The sequence below is a fragment of the Heteronotia binoei genome, chromosome 2 (genome assembly GCF_032191835.1).
Source record: "Heteronotia binoei isolate CCM8104 ecotype False Entrance Well chromosome 2, APGP_CSIRO_Hbin_v1, whole genome shotgun sequence".
NCBI classification, from domain to species: domain Eukaryota; kingdom Metazoa; phylum Chordata; class Lepidosauria; order Squamata; family Gekkonidae; genus Heteronotia; species Heteronotia binoei.
The window spans coordinates 58,679,114-58,696,579 of record NC_083224.1 but is presented as its reverse complement, the minus strand read 5'-3'; the positions used below and the strand labels follow the sequence as shown (position 1 = coordinate 58,696,579).

At 44.1% G+C, this 17,466-nt stretch overlaps 1 protein-coding gene across 6 annotated transcripts in view; it reads right to left on the bottom strand.

The window, feature by feature from the left end:
• The window catches only part of PPFIA4 (PTPRF interacting protein alpha 4), a 285,024-nt gene that overhangs the window by 18,370 nt on the left and 249,188 nt on the right, over positions 1-17,466 (bottom strand). For all 6 annotated transcript variants that reach the window (XM_060231094.1, XM_060231093.1, XM_060231095.1 and 3 more), the window contains one exon: positions 14,398-14,466. In XM_060231094.1, coding sequence (XP_060087077.1) covers positions 14,398-14,466 — 69 coding nt within the window. The remainder of the gene's footprint in view (positions 1-14,397; positions 14,467-17,466) is intronic.

The window sequence follows — 17,466 nt, the reverse complement described above, 5'->3', positions numbered from 1 at the left end:
ACACACATAACTCTTGCTTAACCGACAAGGATCCAATTTCGGATACCCTTCTGGCCGATGTTATTGCCACCAGGAAGATAGTTTTCATGCGCATCATCTTTAAAGGCACAGACATTAAAGGTTCAAATGGTGGATTTGTTAAGGCTGAAAGCACTAGATTCAGTCGCCAGGTAGGAAAGCAATGAGTTTGTGGTGGAGAACTCATAGAAGCCCCTCTAAGAAAGCGACGAATATGAGGATGTGATGTCAGATTCACATTGCCCACCTGCTGGAGTACTGAAGACAAGGCCGCGACCTGACACTTGAGGGTAGCTGGTTTCAGGCCAGAATGAAGACCGTCCTGAAGAAATTGAAGAATCTTAGGGACAGAAGGATGCAGAGGGTCCACATTCTTTCTCCGACACCACCTATGGAAGGCTTTCCATGACATGTTGTAAATCCATGTTGTGGATTGTTTTCTGGAAGCCAGGATGGTATTCGTCACGTCGCTTGTATAACCTAAATCTAACAATGATCTCCTCTCAACCTCCAGACTGTCAATCTCAGCCAGTCTGGATGAAGATGCCACACCGGTCCCTGTAATAGCATGTCTGGCCATGTTGGCAGATGAAATGTTTCCGTTATTGACATCTGTTGGATTGATGAGAACCAGTGATGTCGAGGCCACCAAGGAGCCACCAAAATGATCTCGGCTCCCAGCAGACTGATTTTTCTGAGTAACTTTGGGATGACCGGGATTGAAGGAAAGGCATACAGCAGGCCTTGAGGCCGGGGAGATGTCAGAGCGTCTGTGGACTCTGCCTGACTGTGGTAGTACCTCGTGAAAAATCGAGGAAGTTGGTGATTCTGACAAGACGCGAATAGATCCAACACCGGCAAACCAAAGTGCTCCACTATCTTTAGAAACAGAGTCTTGTTGAGGGACCACTCCCCCGATTGAATGCTCTCCCGACTGAGCCAGTCTGCTTTGACATTGCAAGTCCCTTTGATATGCTCTGCCCTTATCGACTTCAAGTGAATCTCCGCCCATTCGAACAGTTTCCGGGCCTCCTTGAGGAGGGAACTGGATCTGGATCTCCCTTGATTGTTTAGGTAGGCTTTGGCCGCTATATTGTCCGTCTGAACTAGGATCTGCTGCCTAGACACCTGTTCTTGAAAATGTAGCAGAGCCAAACGAATGGCCCGAAGTTCCAGGAGGTTGATTGTCCACTGACCCTGTGTGGGAATCTCGTTGAGGGTCGCCCCCCAACCTGAGAGGCTGGCGTCTGAGAACAGCTGTATCTCTCTCTCCGTGAAGTAGGTTCTCCCCTGATGCAAACTGACATCCTTGGTCCACCACAGCAGACTTTCCTTGACGCTCCTGGGCACCGTCAGAGACATGGCACGCCTCTCCATGATCTGGACTTGATATGGACATAGAAACATCTGTAACTGTCTGGTGTGGAAACGTCCCCACTGGAGCGCCTCCAGATTTGATATCAAAAGGCCCATGAGACGTGCCAAAGTCTGAAGAGACGACGCTGACTCCTGTACCACCTGTTGTACCAACCTCTTGGTCTTCAGTATCTTGTCTTCTGGGAGAAAAATAGAGTTCCAGTTCGTGTCGATGACTATGCCCAGATGTCTCTGTGTTGGGCATAGATGACTCTTGGATAGGTTGATTATGAAACCGTGTTGTTGAAGACAACGTTGAACGTCCTGCACTGCGTTGTACGTTGAACGTCCTGCTCTGCATTCTTCTTCGACGTGGATCTTATCAGCAGGTCGTTGAGGTAAGGGTGCACATGTACTCCCCTCTGCCTTAGGTGTGCTATCAGATTCACCAATACCTTGGTGAACACCCGCGAGGCCAAATGGTAGGGCTCTGAATTGGTAGTGGTGCCCGTTTACACAAAAATGAAGGAATCTGCGATGTGCAGGAAGAATTGGTATGTGGAGATAGGCCTCTGTCAGATCCAAAGATGACATGTAGTCCTGATGATGCAGGGCTTCCGTTATGGATTTGATGGACTCCATCCTGAAGTGGCGAAGTTTTATGTGCTTGTTCAGAAATTTCAAATCCAGGATTGCCCTCCAGTCCCCGTTTTTCTTGGAAACCGTGAAAAAAAATGGAATAAACACCTTGACATCTTTGCTGCGGAGGTACTTGTTCTATTGCCGCCATTTCTAGTAGATGTATAGCTTTGAAGGTGATGTCTCTTTGTCCCGGGTTTGAACGAAGTGGAGACATAATGAAACGATCCTGAGGAGTCCTTTTGAACTCTATCGGGTAACCCCATGACACAATTTCCAGAGTCCAAGAATCGGCCTTTGATGCCGCCCACACATGGTGAAAATGTAGAAGGCGGCCCCCTACTGGGATGGATCCCCAGTCATGCTTTATTGTGTTTGGGGCCTTTCTCAAACTTGTCTGACCTGTCGGGCTGATTTCTCTGAAATCAGGGATTGGTAAAGTTCTTATGGAAGTTCTGTTTGGGTTGTCCCCAGGATGATCTTCTATACTCCTGTTTAGGTTTGGAGATGCTGGTGGAGGCACGAAAGGAATTAGATCCGAACCCTCTTCTGTCGGACCGTCTCAGATACTTGGGCATGGCCTTCTTGTCCAGGGTTTCCACCAGGATCTTATCCAGGGCGTCTCCAAACAGTTTCTCTCCTTGAAAAGGGTAGGCTGAAACGATCGACTTCGAATGAATGTCTGCCAGCCAGGCCCGAAGCCAAAGGCCCCTTCTTGCCACGGTGTTTGACACCATCGCTCTAGTGGAGAAGGTAAGAGTATTCAAAGAAGCATCCGCTGAGAACTCAGCCACCCTAAGAAGTCTGTTGGTGCCCTCCAGGATCCTTTTATCCGCATCCGGCAATAGCTGAGTTAGGTGTCTTATCCAGACGATTGCTGCTCTAGACACTATCGAGTTCGTGGCAGCCGCCTTGATGGCCAGGGCCGTAGCGTCATGGCTCCTCTTTAATGCTAGGTCAATCTTTCTGTCCCAGTTGTCATGGACCGAACCATGACCATCCTCGGCTAACGAACCATGGGACTGCAAGACTGCAATTGAGGCACCCACCAGGGGAACCTGAAGCGTATCATTAGCAAAGGAAGGCAACTCATACATCTTCTTAACAAAATTGGGCACTTGTTTGTTAGAGCTTGGCTTGGCCCACTCAGACTTTAACTGGCGTTCAAAGAACTCTGGGAAGGGAAAAACCTTATCAGAAGATCGGTACCGGGAAAAAATTCTGTGTTTCCCTTGGGTTTATTTTTGGGATTAGTCAAGGGACTGGAAGACTCCTGTTCCTCTGGGGACACCTGAAGTTCTAGGGCAGATAGCACTTTAGCCAGGAGGTGCTGGAACTCTTCTGCCTTGAAGAAACGTGAAGAGGGTTCTGGAACAGTAATGTTCTCTATCTCCTCATCGGATAAGAATTCGCCCTCCTCCCGGTCTCCCCCATAAGAATCCTCAGACTGGCACCCAAACATGGATCTCTCACTCTCTAGCTGATCACTAACTAAGGTTTTCTTATGGGCCATAGAGTGCCCGGCTCCATCTCTGGATCTCTTGGGTGATGGTGATCTGGAGGAAGAACGTGAGCTGGGGGGCCCCAATCTCTTATGGGCAGCTGCCCTGACTGCAGAACCCACAGTTTGTCTTATTGACTCTAAGAATTCTGAAAGGAATGAAGATCCCATCATGGCTACGTTACCCGAGCCCCTCTGGGGCTGGTAGGTCTGCTCGGCTTCCTCGTCAGGTTGGCTATCCTCCAGGTTGAAGTCTCCCGCCAGGAGGTTGCCATCGGAGGGTCCCTGCGCCTGAAAACTGCAAGACTGCTGGCCGGCCTCATTTTGCGCCTTTTTGCGCTCTGCAAAATGGCTGCCGGTGCCGGGGAAGGACGCTGACGAGGAAGCCTCCTCTGCGGCTGATGAAGACTAGCGCCGCTTGCGCCCGCTCCTCTGAGGACTGCCCCTGCAGGGCACGTTGCCGGCAGCCGCGGCAAGCCCAGCGGTCATGCCGCCTCCGGGAAGCTGTTTCTCGGCTCCGCGTCCAGCGCCAAGAGCCGGTCCATCGCTCATGAACGCGTCTTTTGTCCAACGCGCCATCTGCCTCCTCTTCGAGCCGCGGCTTGGATTTCGGCCCGGGACTGCCGCAGCGCCGCTCCTCGTGAGATGAGGGGGGAGGGAGGACGGAGGAATCAGCTGGAGAAAAAAAACCGGAGGAGGCTGGAGGAGTTAAAGTGGAAGATAGAAAAGTCTGAAGGAGTTAGCCAGGAGATGTGAAGAACAGACAGTAAAAAAGGTAAAGAAAGAGGAAGGATTATTATTATTATTATTTTAAAGACAACAGATTAAGTATAGAGGGATAGGAACCTATCCTAAATGCTTGCTCTCCCTGTCGAGGCAGGAAATAAACTGGGAGAGGGGTGGTTCCCACAGCCACAGGAAAAGGAAGATTTTAAGATTCCTGCCTCCCTGATTGGACGGACAAGATATCCTCCGCCTCTTAGGGAGAATGATTTATTGCAGTGCAATTCTATTGCCTGCACTGAAAAGCCCCCTTGAATAATTCAGTTTTGCATAGTTTCAGAAAGCCAAGAGAGTGAGAGCCTTCTTGACCTCCCCAGGAAGGCCATTCCAGAAGGTAGGGTCCACAACAGAAAAGGCATCTTGCCCATTTGCAGGCTAGCATCTGCAGAAGACTTTGCTAAAATGAGTATAGCTATTGAGGTGGACCACAGGAGAAAGAGATTCTCGCAGGTATGAGAGTCTGAGACCATGAAAAGGAAGTTCCTTAAATTGAGCCCAGTAACTGATGGGCAGCCAGTGCAGTGACTGCAAAACTGGACCAATATGCATGCTCTATCTAGCTCCTGATAACAGCTGAGCATTCTGCACCAACTGGAGTTTCCAAATTGATTTTGAGGGGAGACCAATGTACAGTGTATTACAATAGTCTAGGTTCCATGTAACTGTGCCATGGATCCAAGTGGCCAGACCAGTTGTATCAAGCTAAGGGACCATCTTTTGGGTTGAGTTGGAATATAGCTTTTTTTGTGGAGCTGCATTAACTTGCTTCTCCAGTAATAATGCTGGGTTCAATATAATAACCCCAAAACATGTGTGTCTGCAAGGATCAGCTGAACACCATCAAAAGTGGAAAGCACAATGTCCTTCAAGAGCTCTTCCTTCTCAACCAGCATTACCTCCATCTTTTCAGGGTTTAGTTTCAACTTGTACACTCTTACCCAATTTAACACAGCAGCCAGGCAGTTATTCAGGACCTCTACTACATCACTGGGGACTGGCAATAATTGGCCAAAACCAGGACTTCCCTGAACTGCTTGGTGCAAAAGAATTAAATCCAACATGTGGCCTCTTTCATGTGTTGTGCCCGTTATGATTTGATAGAGGCCCAAGGAAGTAAGAGAGACTAAAATCTTGGGACAATCATGGTGAAGTATCCTCAGCACTAATACTGAAGTCCTCCAGAACAATCAGTCTAGGAGTCTCCAAAACCACATCCAACAGTATCTCTGCCAACTCATAAAGGGCACCCACTGAGGAACTAGGTGGCCAGTCGACAAGAAAAATGCCTAACCTGTCTTTGGGCCCTAGTGTAAGAAGCATACAATCAATACTGCTGATAGCTTGCACAGGAAGTCTGTGGAAGTTGAAGGACTCATGGAAGATAACAGCCACATCTCCTCCTTGGCCAGTTATATGGGGTAGGTGGAGGATAGCATAACCAGTGTTTCTTAGTTGGGACAGATATTGCTCTATTCCAGCCAGGTTTTCATTAAGAAAGAAATGTCAATTTCTTCTAACAACATTTCGTAGAGGTATGAAGTTTTGTGCTTCATTGATCTGATGCTGCACAATATTAGTGAAGAGGTGGGAGGAAAAGGCGACCTGGTACCATCAACTCTCAGGATGCTATAGAGACTGAACAGACAGCAAGCATCCTTGCCAAATACGGGCCATCTTTGATAAATCTCACTCTCATACCTACCAGCTTCTATTTGCACTGGAATACTGCATTCATAAAACATCCTGTTCCATGTAAAGATTTTCCCAAACTATTATTATTGAGCACCCCACCATCAACATTCTTGTGTCCACAGAGAAGCCATACAATAGTCCGAAGCATAGTCATGATGTGCTGGGGTAAGAGTGGTTCAAAAGGTATGTCAGTATGGCTCCTGGTTTCTGGGTAACCAACCACCATTAGAGAGTAACTCTCACTCTCTAATGGTGGTGGGGGAACCTTCTTCCACTCATTGCATGTAGTGCCTGAGTCCTGGCTCTGCATACCAGATGAAAAGCCAAAGGGCAAGAGCACTTGTGCTCTTGCCCTTCAGCTTGCAACTTTGGCACAGACCTCATGTTTAAATATGTACCTGGAATGAGTAGGGAAGAAGGAACCACTTGGGGGGGGGGGGGCGGGCTTTCCCATCTAGCTGTTGTGTTTCCCCAGATCAAAGGAATAACTATCATCTTTACAGTAAACTTCAAAGTAAACTTTTTTGCTTCTGTGTTCATTGTAGAAAGTGTGGGGCATGCACCCATGCCACAACCATTATTTTCAGGAAAGAGTCCGAAGAACTGAGTCAAATTGAGGTGACAAGATATTAAGTTCTAGATCTATTGGGGAAATTAAAAAACAATAAATCTTGAGATCCTGATGGCATACACTTGAGCATTCTTATGAGACTCAAATGTGAGATTACTGACCCACATAACCTGTATATGCAACCGATCACTAAATTCAGCCACTGTGTGTGCTGGAAGACTGGCTACGAGCAAATGTTTTACCAATTTTTAATAAATGTTCCAGAGGGGAATCAGGAATTATAGTTTCTTGTCCCAAGGAAATTAGTAGAAACTGTAATCAAAGACAGAATCATTAAGGCACAAAGCCTCCTGAGGGAAAATCAGATTGGCTTCTGCAAAGGGAAGTCCTACCTTTTGGAGTTCTTAGAGGAAGTGAACAAGCACAAAGATAACAGTGACCTGGTAGGCATTATATACTTGGACTTTCAAAAGGCTTTTGGCAAGACTCCTGAGTAAATTTAGCAGTCATGGGATTAGAGAACAAGTTCTCTGATGGATTGAAAACTAGTTAAATGACAGAAAGCAAAGAACAGGAATAAATGGATAGGTCTCACAATGGATGGAAGAAAGAAGAACAAGATATTAGATTTATATCCCACCTCTCACTCAGAGTTTCAGAGCAGCTGACAATCTCCTTCCCTTCCTCTCCCCACAACAGAAACCCTGTGAGGTAGGTGGGACTGAAAGAGCTTTGAGAACTGCTCTTGAGAGAACAGCTCTGAAAGAACTGTGACTGACCCAAAGACACTCAGCAGCTGCATGTGGAGGAGTGGGGAATCAAATCCAGTTCTCCATATTAGAGTCTACCACTCTTAACCACTAGCCGCCCTGAGCCATCCGTGGGAAGGGCGGGATATAAATCCCAAATAAATAAATAAATAAATACACCAAACTGGCTAAACCAGGGGTGTCAAACATGCAGCCTGTGGGCCGAATCTGATGAATTGTTTAAATGTTTAATTAATGTTTGATTTAACTGTTTTACTGTAGTGTATTGCTTTTATTGTTTGTGAGCCGCTCTGAGCCTGCTTCGGTGGTGAGGGCAGGATATAAATGAATAAATCAAATCAAATCCTATCAAGCCCCCGAGCAACTGGCTCTTGTCTGCTTCCTTCTCCCTCTCTCATTTCCTTCTGCATCTCAGCTTGCTTTGCAAAGCTTGCTCAATCGCACAGGAGCTACAGAGCAAAACCTCGATTTTCTCCATTGGTTGAGGCTCCTCTTCCTCCTGGTTCCCTGGGGAGGGAGGGAAAGAGCCAGAGCTTCCTTTGCCCAGTTCCCTGAATCCCATGGGAGAAATACAAAGACAACACTTTTAAGACCAATAAGTGCTAATGTTTTAAGCATGTTTTAAAGTTTATATAAAAAAAAAACTTTAGTTGTGTTTGTGTGTGTCCTTTAAAAAGTTTATATCTCTGCTACCTAATCTTAAAAAGGTACACACACGGCCCAGCCCGACATGGCCCAGCCTGGCCCAACGGAGTCTCATTTAGGTCAAATCCAGCCCTTATAACAAATGAGCTCGACACCCCTGGGCTAAACAGTGGGGTCCTACAATGATCAGTATTGGGACCAGAAGTATTTAATTTATTCATAAATGATCTGGAACTAGGGGTGAGCAGCATAATGGCCAGTCTGCAGATGACACAGTACTCTTCAGGGTGGTGAATACCAAGGCTGACTGTGAAGAGCTCTAGGAGGAAGCTCACAAATTGGGTGAGTGGGTGACAATGTGGTAAATTCAGTGTTGGTAAGTTTAAGGTGATGTACGCTGGAACAAAAAATGAGTCTTCAAACATATGCTAATGGGATCTGAACTTGCTTCTAAAACTCACTTAGTAGATAGGAGTTACTGTTTACAGTGTCAAAAGTGTCAAAAGTTCATTTCTACAACTATACCTAGGGTCTGGCAGAAAATATAGCATACCCCAAGTATAGAGTGTTAGAGAATAAAATATCAGCAAAAAGAGTTTATTCAGTAAGGATCTTCATACAAATCTCCATAAAATCTCAGGAAAAACTGAAGTTGTGTACTGTTTAGAAAAAAAGTTTTCAGGATTATAGCAAGGTTGACAGACACACACACACACGCTACATCATTTGCAATGGGGCAGAGCTTTAGAATAAGCTTAACTGCTAGCATTTCAGTGAGGTTTTCTATTCAGACAATGTGATGTATCATGGTGTAAAATTCTAGATGTCAGATATCCAGATTGCAATACTGTCATAAAGCTTCCTGGATGACCTTTGACCTGTCAGTCTCATCCATTCTCACAGAGTTCTAGTGAGTCTAAAAAAGGATACATTACCCATATTAACAAAGGCTGATTTCAATTTAGAACTCTAAATACTGAATCTCTAGTTCAGGGGTTCCCAGCGTGGCACTCATGGGTGCCATGGCACTTATTGGTACCTTTTCTGGAGCCAAAACATTTTTAGAAAATGAGTGGGGCAGGTGGGTTTTTTGCCCAGCAGCATTTGTGAATGGCTGTGCAGATACTGAAAAACATTGCTTTAGCAGCAGCTCCACCACACCACAAAGGTCTTTACTGCATGTCTGACAATAAACTGTGTGTATACAAGACAAAAATTTGAAACCATATGTTCATTTTAAAATCCATTCTGTTAAACAAAGCTTCTGCCTGAACATGTTAAAGACTTACTATTAGAGTTATGCATAACCCGATATTTTGCAGTTGGCTATGCCTCCTGTGACAGCCATTTTGTAGTTGGTTCAATCTTCTGAAGCAGCCATTTTATATCTGTGCTCACAACACTGGTAGAATTCCTAAGTTTTCAGGTTTCAAAAGGCTGGGGATCCCTACATTAGTTCATCCAAAAAGGTCAAATTATCTAGACCACATGTGGCCAAAGTTGCTTAATACAAGAGCCACATAGAACAAATGTCAGATGTTTGAGAGAAGGAAGGAAGATGGGGGAGAGAGGAGGGAAGGAGAGGTAGAAAGAAAGCAACTTTAAATGCATTCTCCAAGCCACCAACTGACTTGGCTTGGAGAAGTAATTTAAAGAGACAGATGTCTTCTCCAAGCTAGCTGATGGGTCAGTGGGGACTTTGAGAGCCACACAATATGTGTGAAAGAGTCACATGTGGCTCTCAAACCAGTTTGGCCACCCATAATCTAGAGAAATGCACAAATGTGGTTTTTGTGTGCAATAGCTGAGACTGAATCAAGTAACTGGAACATATATGCATAACCAGAATGGCAAATGTTGATTAGTTACCTCCTCAATTTTCTTAAATTATAAAATCAGAGCCAGAAACATCAAACTGGCTGATTTGTAGCAAATCAAGTATTTTTACTACTTTGACTACTCCATTTCCTTGTTGCTTTTAAATTTCTGCTGCTGTGATATTGTGTACTGGTTGTGGTGCTGGTCAGAGCAAACAATACAGACCTTGACAGGCCAATGAATATTCTGAAATGGTCCTTAAGAGCATCTATTTCCAGCCCTCAAAGAGGAAATTAGGAACCTCTAACAGTTATTTGCAACATACCAATACTGTATCCCCAAAAATTGCTAGGCTAACTTGTACATTATTAGATTACCTCCCTTCATCTAAAAATATTTGATGTCTCTGAATCCATAGCACCCAACTGACAGAGTTCTTTCTAAATAATGGAAAATTCCACATGCATACCCCTTTGTTCCATTCTTCTCTCAGGTCATTCTGGTTCTACCTCTATGTGCTTCATATAAGCTAGGCTCAGGAAAATCTCATGGCTAGCCCTATTATTAGGTTAAGTGCAGTCCACCACACACAGCAGATTTGGGGGTTCTGTTAAAGGGTAGCAAACTGTCAATTATTTAGTTCATTATATATTTATCACTATGATAGAACACCATTTGGATTCTCTCCTCAACATCTTGGGGAGTCTTGGATAGCATGTCAGAAGAGTGGCTGTGGCTCAGTAGCAGAGCATGCACTTTACTGGCATAAGTGCCCAGGTTCACTTCTGGCATTCCCACTTAAAGGACCTAAGGACTAAGAGTTGTCAGTCAGAGTAGACAGTTTTCAGCTGAACCAATGGCCTGACTAAACCTAACTTCACAGATGTCATGTTTTGAAGTAACAACACTTCATATTGCCTCATGGCCAAACTAGACTTTATGGTGAAGCATAATTTTATAACCGACACAATTTTATAGCTGAACTTGGCCATTTGAAATGTCATGAGCTGGCAGGACCCTGTGATCTTGCTCTCTGCCCCCCCCTCTGCCTTAGGGGGCTGTTTTGGTATCTACAGGTCAGTCCCATGGACCCTTTAACGTCTACTCTGGCCCTCAGATGCATATACTTGGAAACTGTGCAGGGGTTTCCAAACATGCATAATGTCAGAAAAATAAAGGAACCTGTCTTAAGCATGATTGTATATATGATCATATGAATTTCTTTCCTATACAGAGATGATCTTCCATATAGGAAATCATCTCATATGTGAAGCAGTCCTCAGGCTAGGTCTCCAGTGCTTCTCCACTCTTCAAATAAAGTCTTGCTCTTTGGTGTTAAGACTGGGGAGATCTTTAAGGATGTGACTGTGTCCAGGTTTGTTTTTAGGACAATCTGCATATCCTAGGTGTTCTGCTAACTTTGGGCAACCCTGTAAAGTTTCCAAGGTAAGAGATGGTCAGAGGTGGTTTGCCATTGCCTGGCCCTGCATAGCAACCCTTAACTTAGCTTAACTTCTCATCCAACTAACTGACAAGGGCTGGCTCTGCTTAGCTTCTGACAAGATCAGGGTGGCCCAGGATATCTAGGGCAGGGCTAACTATGAGTCTCCAATTCCAGGAACATCTCCTTAGTCATGTATAATTTATGGGACAATTTCAGTGAGCAGTCTCCTACCCTAGGCTGGAGGAGCTTCCTCCAGTCTAAGATGCTCTTCCATTCGTGGGAAGAGATCTAAGTTGGAGGAAGTCTCCACAGATAGGAAAAAGCCTTCAAACTTTGTTCAGTGGAGTGGCAGGTAGCATAACTGAAGACAACAGAACAGCTTGCTGACACAGTCCTAGGAGTTATGATGTAGAATGCAATGAACAGAATTACTTATCTCAAAAGTATTTCAAGATATGCACTCTACAGGGGATGAGTGTTCTATCTGCTCTTGACCTCATCCCTTTCCAAAATGATTACGTCACAAAACTTATACTGGAACTGTCCCAATATCCAAAGCATTAAAGTTTTGAACCACTTAAACAATTATTACACTTGGAATACAGAGTATAATTTTTATCTTTTTATAAACAGAAAGTTGCCGAAACTCATAGCTAATAAGAGACTAGATTTTAGATTTCAAGAGATTGTATTTTGTGTTTTTTTAAAGAGTCATGACTCAGAACATGAAAATCATTCATAGTACTTTATTTAAACCTGCCCCCCTCTCATCTAAGGACTTGATTTTGGATTATCTGGGGTTGACCACACTACTCAGATCTGTGCTTCAAGTGCACATGGGGCACTGCTATTTGAGAAACTGGCAGGGAGAGGAAGCTTGTAAAAGTTTTCTTTAATCTATAGATAATTGTGTGCAATTTTGGTGCCACAGATTTTTGCTCATGGCTATGTGCATGATAAGATGACCTTTACGTCACTGGATGTCCTTCATGATTCTGGTTGTAGAAATGCAGCAGATACACTTACCTTTGCAAAGTCTGCCACTTCAGGTATGTGCGATGATCTCACCATGGCTGCTTTTAAGTATGTTAACTTGAAGGATTCCATGAGAGACTTCATCTTCTTTCCATAGTATGGAAGAGTACCAGACATACTAAGTCTGACAGCTTTCAGCATAGTAGATCCATGTGCAAAACTGTCCTCAAGGGTCATGTATATACCAGTTTTTTCATTTGATATATATCATGGAGAATAGGTGCAATCTATATCTCATCTTGATCCCCTATCCCTGGGTTAACATACTGTTTCCATAACCTTCATAAGAAGAAACCATTTCACTAATTATACAGAATGAAACTGGTTTGTCACCAACTGTACACCAAAACAGGAAGATGCACCTAGCACACCTTTCTGAAAATGTTTGTTTCATTCACTCAAACTTTTAGTTGCTCATGAAACCAATCTTTAGTGAAGATCTACAAAATATAATATATCAAAAGTGTTTGTGATAGACAGGCTAGAAGGAATGGCTGAATTCTTTTTTCATAGTGCTGCCTATCTCCCTCCTCCTACTAATATCACTTTCCTCTAGCCATTCTTCTCCAGAAGGCACTCTGTAACCCCAAAACCCAGATGGAGGTAAAATAGCTGGGAAGAAGCAATTGCGGATAGTGGAAGAATTCTGCTTTCAGTCCTACCCACCTATGCTGCACTTAAATTGTTTGTTGTCCTTACCCCACCCCCCTGCCTTTATAGGGGTTTGGTAGTGTCTTATGTTGAACTATTCCGCTCCTATTATCTAATCTGGCATGCATTTCTCACTCTCAGGAATACTAAGAGAACAGTTAGCATCTCCTGTAGTTGCTGAACACTGAAAAATCCATAAGGCTTTCTGTCATTGCCCAATATTTCTCTCTTGCTCTATTTCTCTCTTGCTCTACCATGCCTCAAGGGGATATGTGTTCAGCTTATCTTATAAGATGCGTTTGAAAAGCTCAAAAAAGCAGACAGGTTAAAACGGATAAAAGGAAGTACTTCTTCACCCAAAGGGTGATTAACATGTGGAATTCACTGCCACAGGAGGTGGTGGCGGCCACAAGCATAGCCACCTTCAGGAGGGGTTTAGATAAAAATATGGAGCAGAGGTCCATCAGTGGCTATTAGCCACAGTGTGTGTGTGTATATATATAATTTTTTTTCCACTGTGTGACACAGAGTGTTGGACTGGATGGGCCATTGGCCTGATCTAACATGGCTTCTCTTATGTTCTCATGCAGAACTGACATTGGTACTGAAATGGTCCCAGATCCCCAAGTTTAAAGAAATCCCTCAGCATATTTTCAGTCCAGTGTGTATATTTATTGACTGAATAATACAGGCATTTTGGTACAGCAAGCAGTGTGACATTGATTCACAATGCATACAAATAGCAGCTGGGCTCCCGAAACTCTGATAGCAGGCCATCATAATGTTGAAAAGGAGAACAGCTTCACACTTCATGGGATTTAGTTGACTGGAAGTGGTGACAGAGGGGCTATGAGGTCCCAGATGAAGGCAAGAGTGTTTCCAACATCACTGGTCTTCAGAGAGCTTTGTCACAAGTAGTGTGAAACTGTGTGATTCCTATCACTTCTTAGGAAGTGGATTCCATGGTCCACATACTAAGGATTTGTCTACTTTACCATTTTGACTAATAAATGAATTTAGGTTTATGTAAAATTGTGGCTGCTCAGACTTCCTTTAGTCCAACTGATGAGGGCTTAATGGTAAACTAAAGAAAAAGGATTATTCATAGAGAAATGATATCCTGCTTCCTAAAGATGAAGAAGTTAGTTTGTTGCTAATGGCCTAGTATTTGACAAACAGGATCCCCTTGAAAAGAAAAAAAGAAAAGAAAAGAGCACAAGCTCTGCTGCCACAACCCCCACCACCCCTGAAATAAGCAGACAACCTCTCTTGTCTGCACCACACCATTTCCTAATAGGTTCCATTTCGCAATCTGCAGTCTCCTTGGATAGAATATGTATGCTTTATTTTTTTCCCCTCTGTGTAGAGCCTGAGCAGTACAATTTGCTTTGGCAATTTCTTAGTCAATAGCATGTGCCCCAAATTTCTCAAATTCCCACCATGACTTAGTCAGAGTATAGTACTTGGTACTCACATCATCAAGCCTTCTATCAGTGCCCAAGGCAAGCAGATTGTTGAATTCTCTTTCCATCACCTGTCGTGCCTGGAAATAACATCAGATAAGACAACAGTAATGGTCTATCAAAAGAAAGTAACTAACACTAGGAACTAAAGGACACAAACACTAGGAACACTATAGAAAATCATCAATCATTTCCTGAAAGCTGATTTATTTTCTCAGAACACGTCCATAGTGAACATACCTGAAAGTGAACTAAGAGCATCATTTTACTTCAAAACATTAGAACATCTACAAATGGCACTTATGGACAGCACCAATTGTAAAGACCCTTCAGCACACAAAGGGAGCTGAACTGCCATCTCATAGGCAAATGTATAATAAAAATCAATGTCCCAAGCTGCCACTACAACTGAGCAAATAAAGCTACTCTCTGCTGCCTCTATAGATGAGATTCAATTGCCCAATCAATGCCTATCCATGGGTTGTGAATGAGTCATGACATCACTAGCAGGCATGTGGCTGTTGATTGGATCAATTTCAAATTCAAGTGACTTTGTTTTCTTAAAGCTGGAGGGAGGAAGCCATGATAACAGGGCAATGTTAATGTATAGATTTAGTGCAGTGGCTCAAGACACAGAGCTATCTTGGACAGTCTGTGATCAAAAGATGTTGAAGGAAAACAGGCATTTTCTTCCATTTCAAAAGGGGGAAAGTCCGAGGGAATTTTTTTTTTCTAATACATGGGACAGGGAAGGAATTTTTAAAGTAAATTAATTGAATGGGGAAAGCTGGATGGGAAGTTAGAAATAAAGTGGATAAGGACAATATTTGAACGTTTTCTTATAATTAAACTGAAGGGTAATTAATTTGAGAGGAAAATTAACTGAAAGGAGAAAAAAATGATATTTGGGAGTACTTCACCTATGTCTTGCATTTAGTTTGTGATCATAGATAAGACACATGTCTCCATCTAATCCAACATCTTACTTCAAACAGTGACTAGCCAAATTCCTTTGGAAAATTTATACTAGCATAAAGACAGGTTGCTTACCTGTAACTGTAGATCTTCGAGTGGTCATCTGTGCATTCACACTCATGGGATAGAGAGCCTGCGCCGATCCCCGAATCAGTACCTAAAAAGCCCGGGATTTTTTCGCGCTCAGCACCAACAGGCATACGCAGGCGTCCCAGTGCGCATGCTCACCGGCGCCAGTGCGAGGATCCCGCCAGTTCCTTCCTGACCGCTAGAAGCCCCTACTGGAGGGAGACCATCAGCAGTGGGGAAGGAGGGCGGGTAGTGTGAATGCACAGATGACCACTCGAAGATCTACAGTTACAGGTAAGCAACCTGTCTATCTTCTTCGTGGTCTCTGTGCTTCACACTCATGGGAGATTAGCAAGCAAGACATACCTGGAGGCAGGAAGACGGTCAACCAGAAGAAACAGCTTGCAGCACCGCAGCTCCCAGACGAGCCCTCTGTTGAGCATGCACGTCCAGTGCATAGTGCTTCATAAAGGCATGCGGAGAGGACTAGGTGGCAGCCTTGCAAACGTCCGTCAGGGAAACGCCTTTCAGGAACGACACCGATGTCACCATCGCTCTTATAGAGTGTCCGCGAATAGGCCCAGGTAACGACTTCTTAGCCAACAAATAACACAGTTTAATAATCTCAGTGAGCCATTTTGAAAGCCGCTGAGAAGAGATTCTGGAACCTAACTTAGGAGCAGCATAAGAAACAAAAAGATGCTGGTCCTTACGAAAACGCTTGGAGCGACTCAAATAAAACAATAAGGCACGCTTAACATCTAAAGCATGCAACCTACGTTCCTCATCAGAGGAAGGTGTAGGATAAAACATGGGCAACCAAACTTCCAAGTTAAGGTGGAACTGAGAAACCACCTTGGGGAGAAAGGAAATATCAGGAGCTAAGGACACTCCAGACTCCTGAAAAACTAAATATGGGTATTCACAACGCATAGCCGTGAGCTCCCCTGCACGCCATGCTGATGTGATGGCTACCAAAAAGTCAGTCTTCCAAGATAGGAGTTGTAACTAGCATGTGGCCATCGGCTCATGCCGAGTCAGCCTGTCCAACACTAGAGTCAAATCCCACAACTGTGGAGATGATCTCGAAGGAGGATGAAGCCTAAGCGAACACTTCAAAAATCTCAAAAAGCACTTCAAAAAAAGTCCAGAGAAGGGCAACTAGAATGATTAAAGGGCTGGAGCACTTTCCCTATGAAGAAAGGTTGAAACGCTTCGGACTCTTTAGCTTGGAGAAACGTCGACTGCGGGGTGACATGATAGAGGTTTACAAGATAATGCATGGGATGGAGAAAGTAGAAAAGGAAGTACTTTTCTCCCTTTCTCACAATACAAGAACTCGTGGGCATTCTTTGAAATTGCTGAGCAGACAGGTTAAAACGGATAAAAGGAAGTACTTCTTCACCCAAAGGGTGATTAACATGTGAAATTCACTGCCGCAGGAGGTAGTGGTGGCCACAAGTATAGCCACCTTCAAGAGGGGTTTAGATAAAAATATGGAGCACAGGTCCATCAGTGGCTATTAGCCACAGTGTGTGTGTATATATAAAAAATTTTTGCCACTGTGTGACACAGAGTGTTGGACTGGATTGGCTGTTGGCCTGATCCAACATGGCTTCTCTTATGTTCTTATGTTCTTTTAGAATGAGGGTGTGCAAAAACTGAATGCCCCTCCACTGGTTCATGGAATGCAGATATTGCCGCCAGATAAACTTTAATGGAGGAAAAAACAAGGCCAACATCCACAAAAGACAACAAAAACTCAAAAATAACCTGCAGCCCCACCCTCTGGGGCAAAACTGTAGGATCAACTAAAAACTGAAGAAACTTCTGCCACTTCCTATCATAAGAAGCGCGGGTAGACAGCTTCCTGCTATTCAGGAAAACATGTTGGATTCTGCTGGAGAACTCACAGGGTTGATGAACCACGCTGTCAGCTTCAGGTGGGGCACGTTGTGATGGAATACATGTCCGTCCTGAGCTGACAGAAGATCCGGTTCCACCGGAATCTGGTAGAAGACATCCCTCGCCAGTTG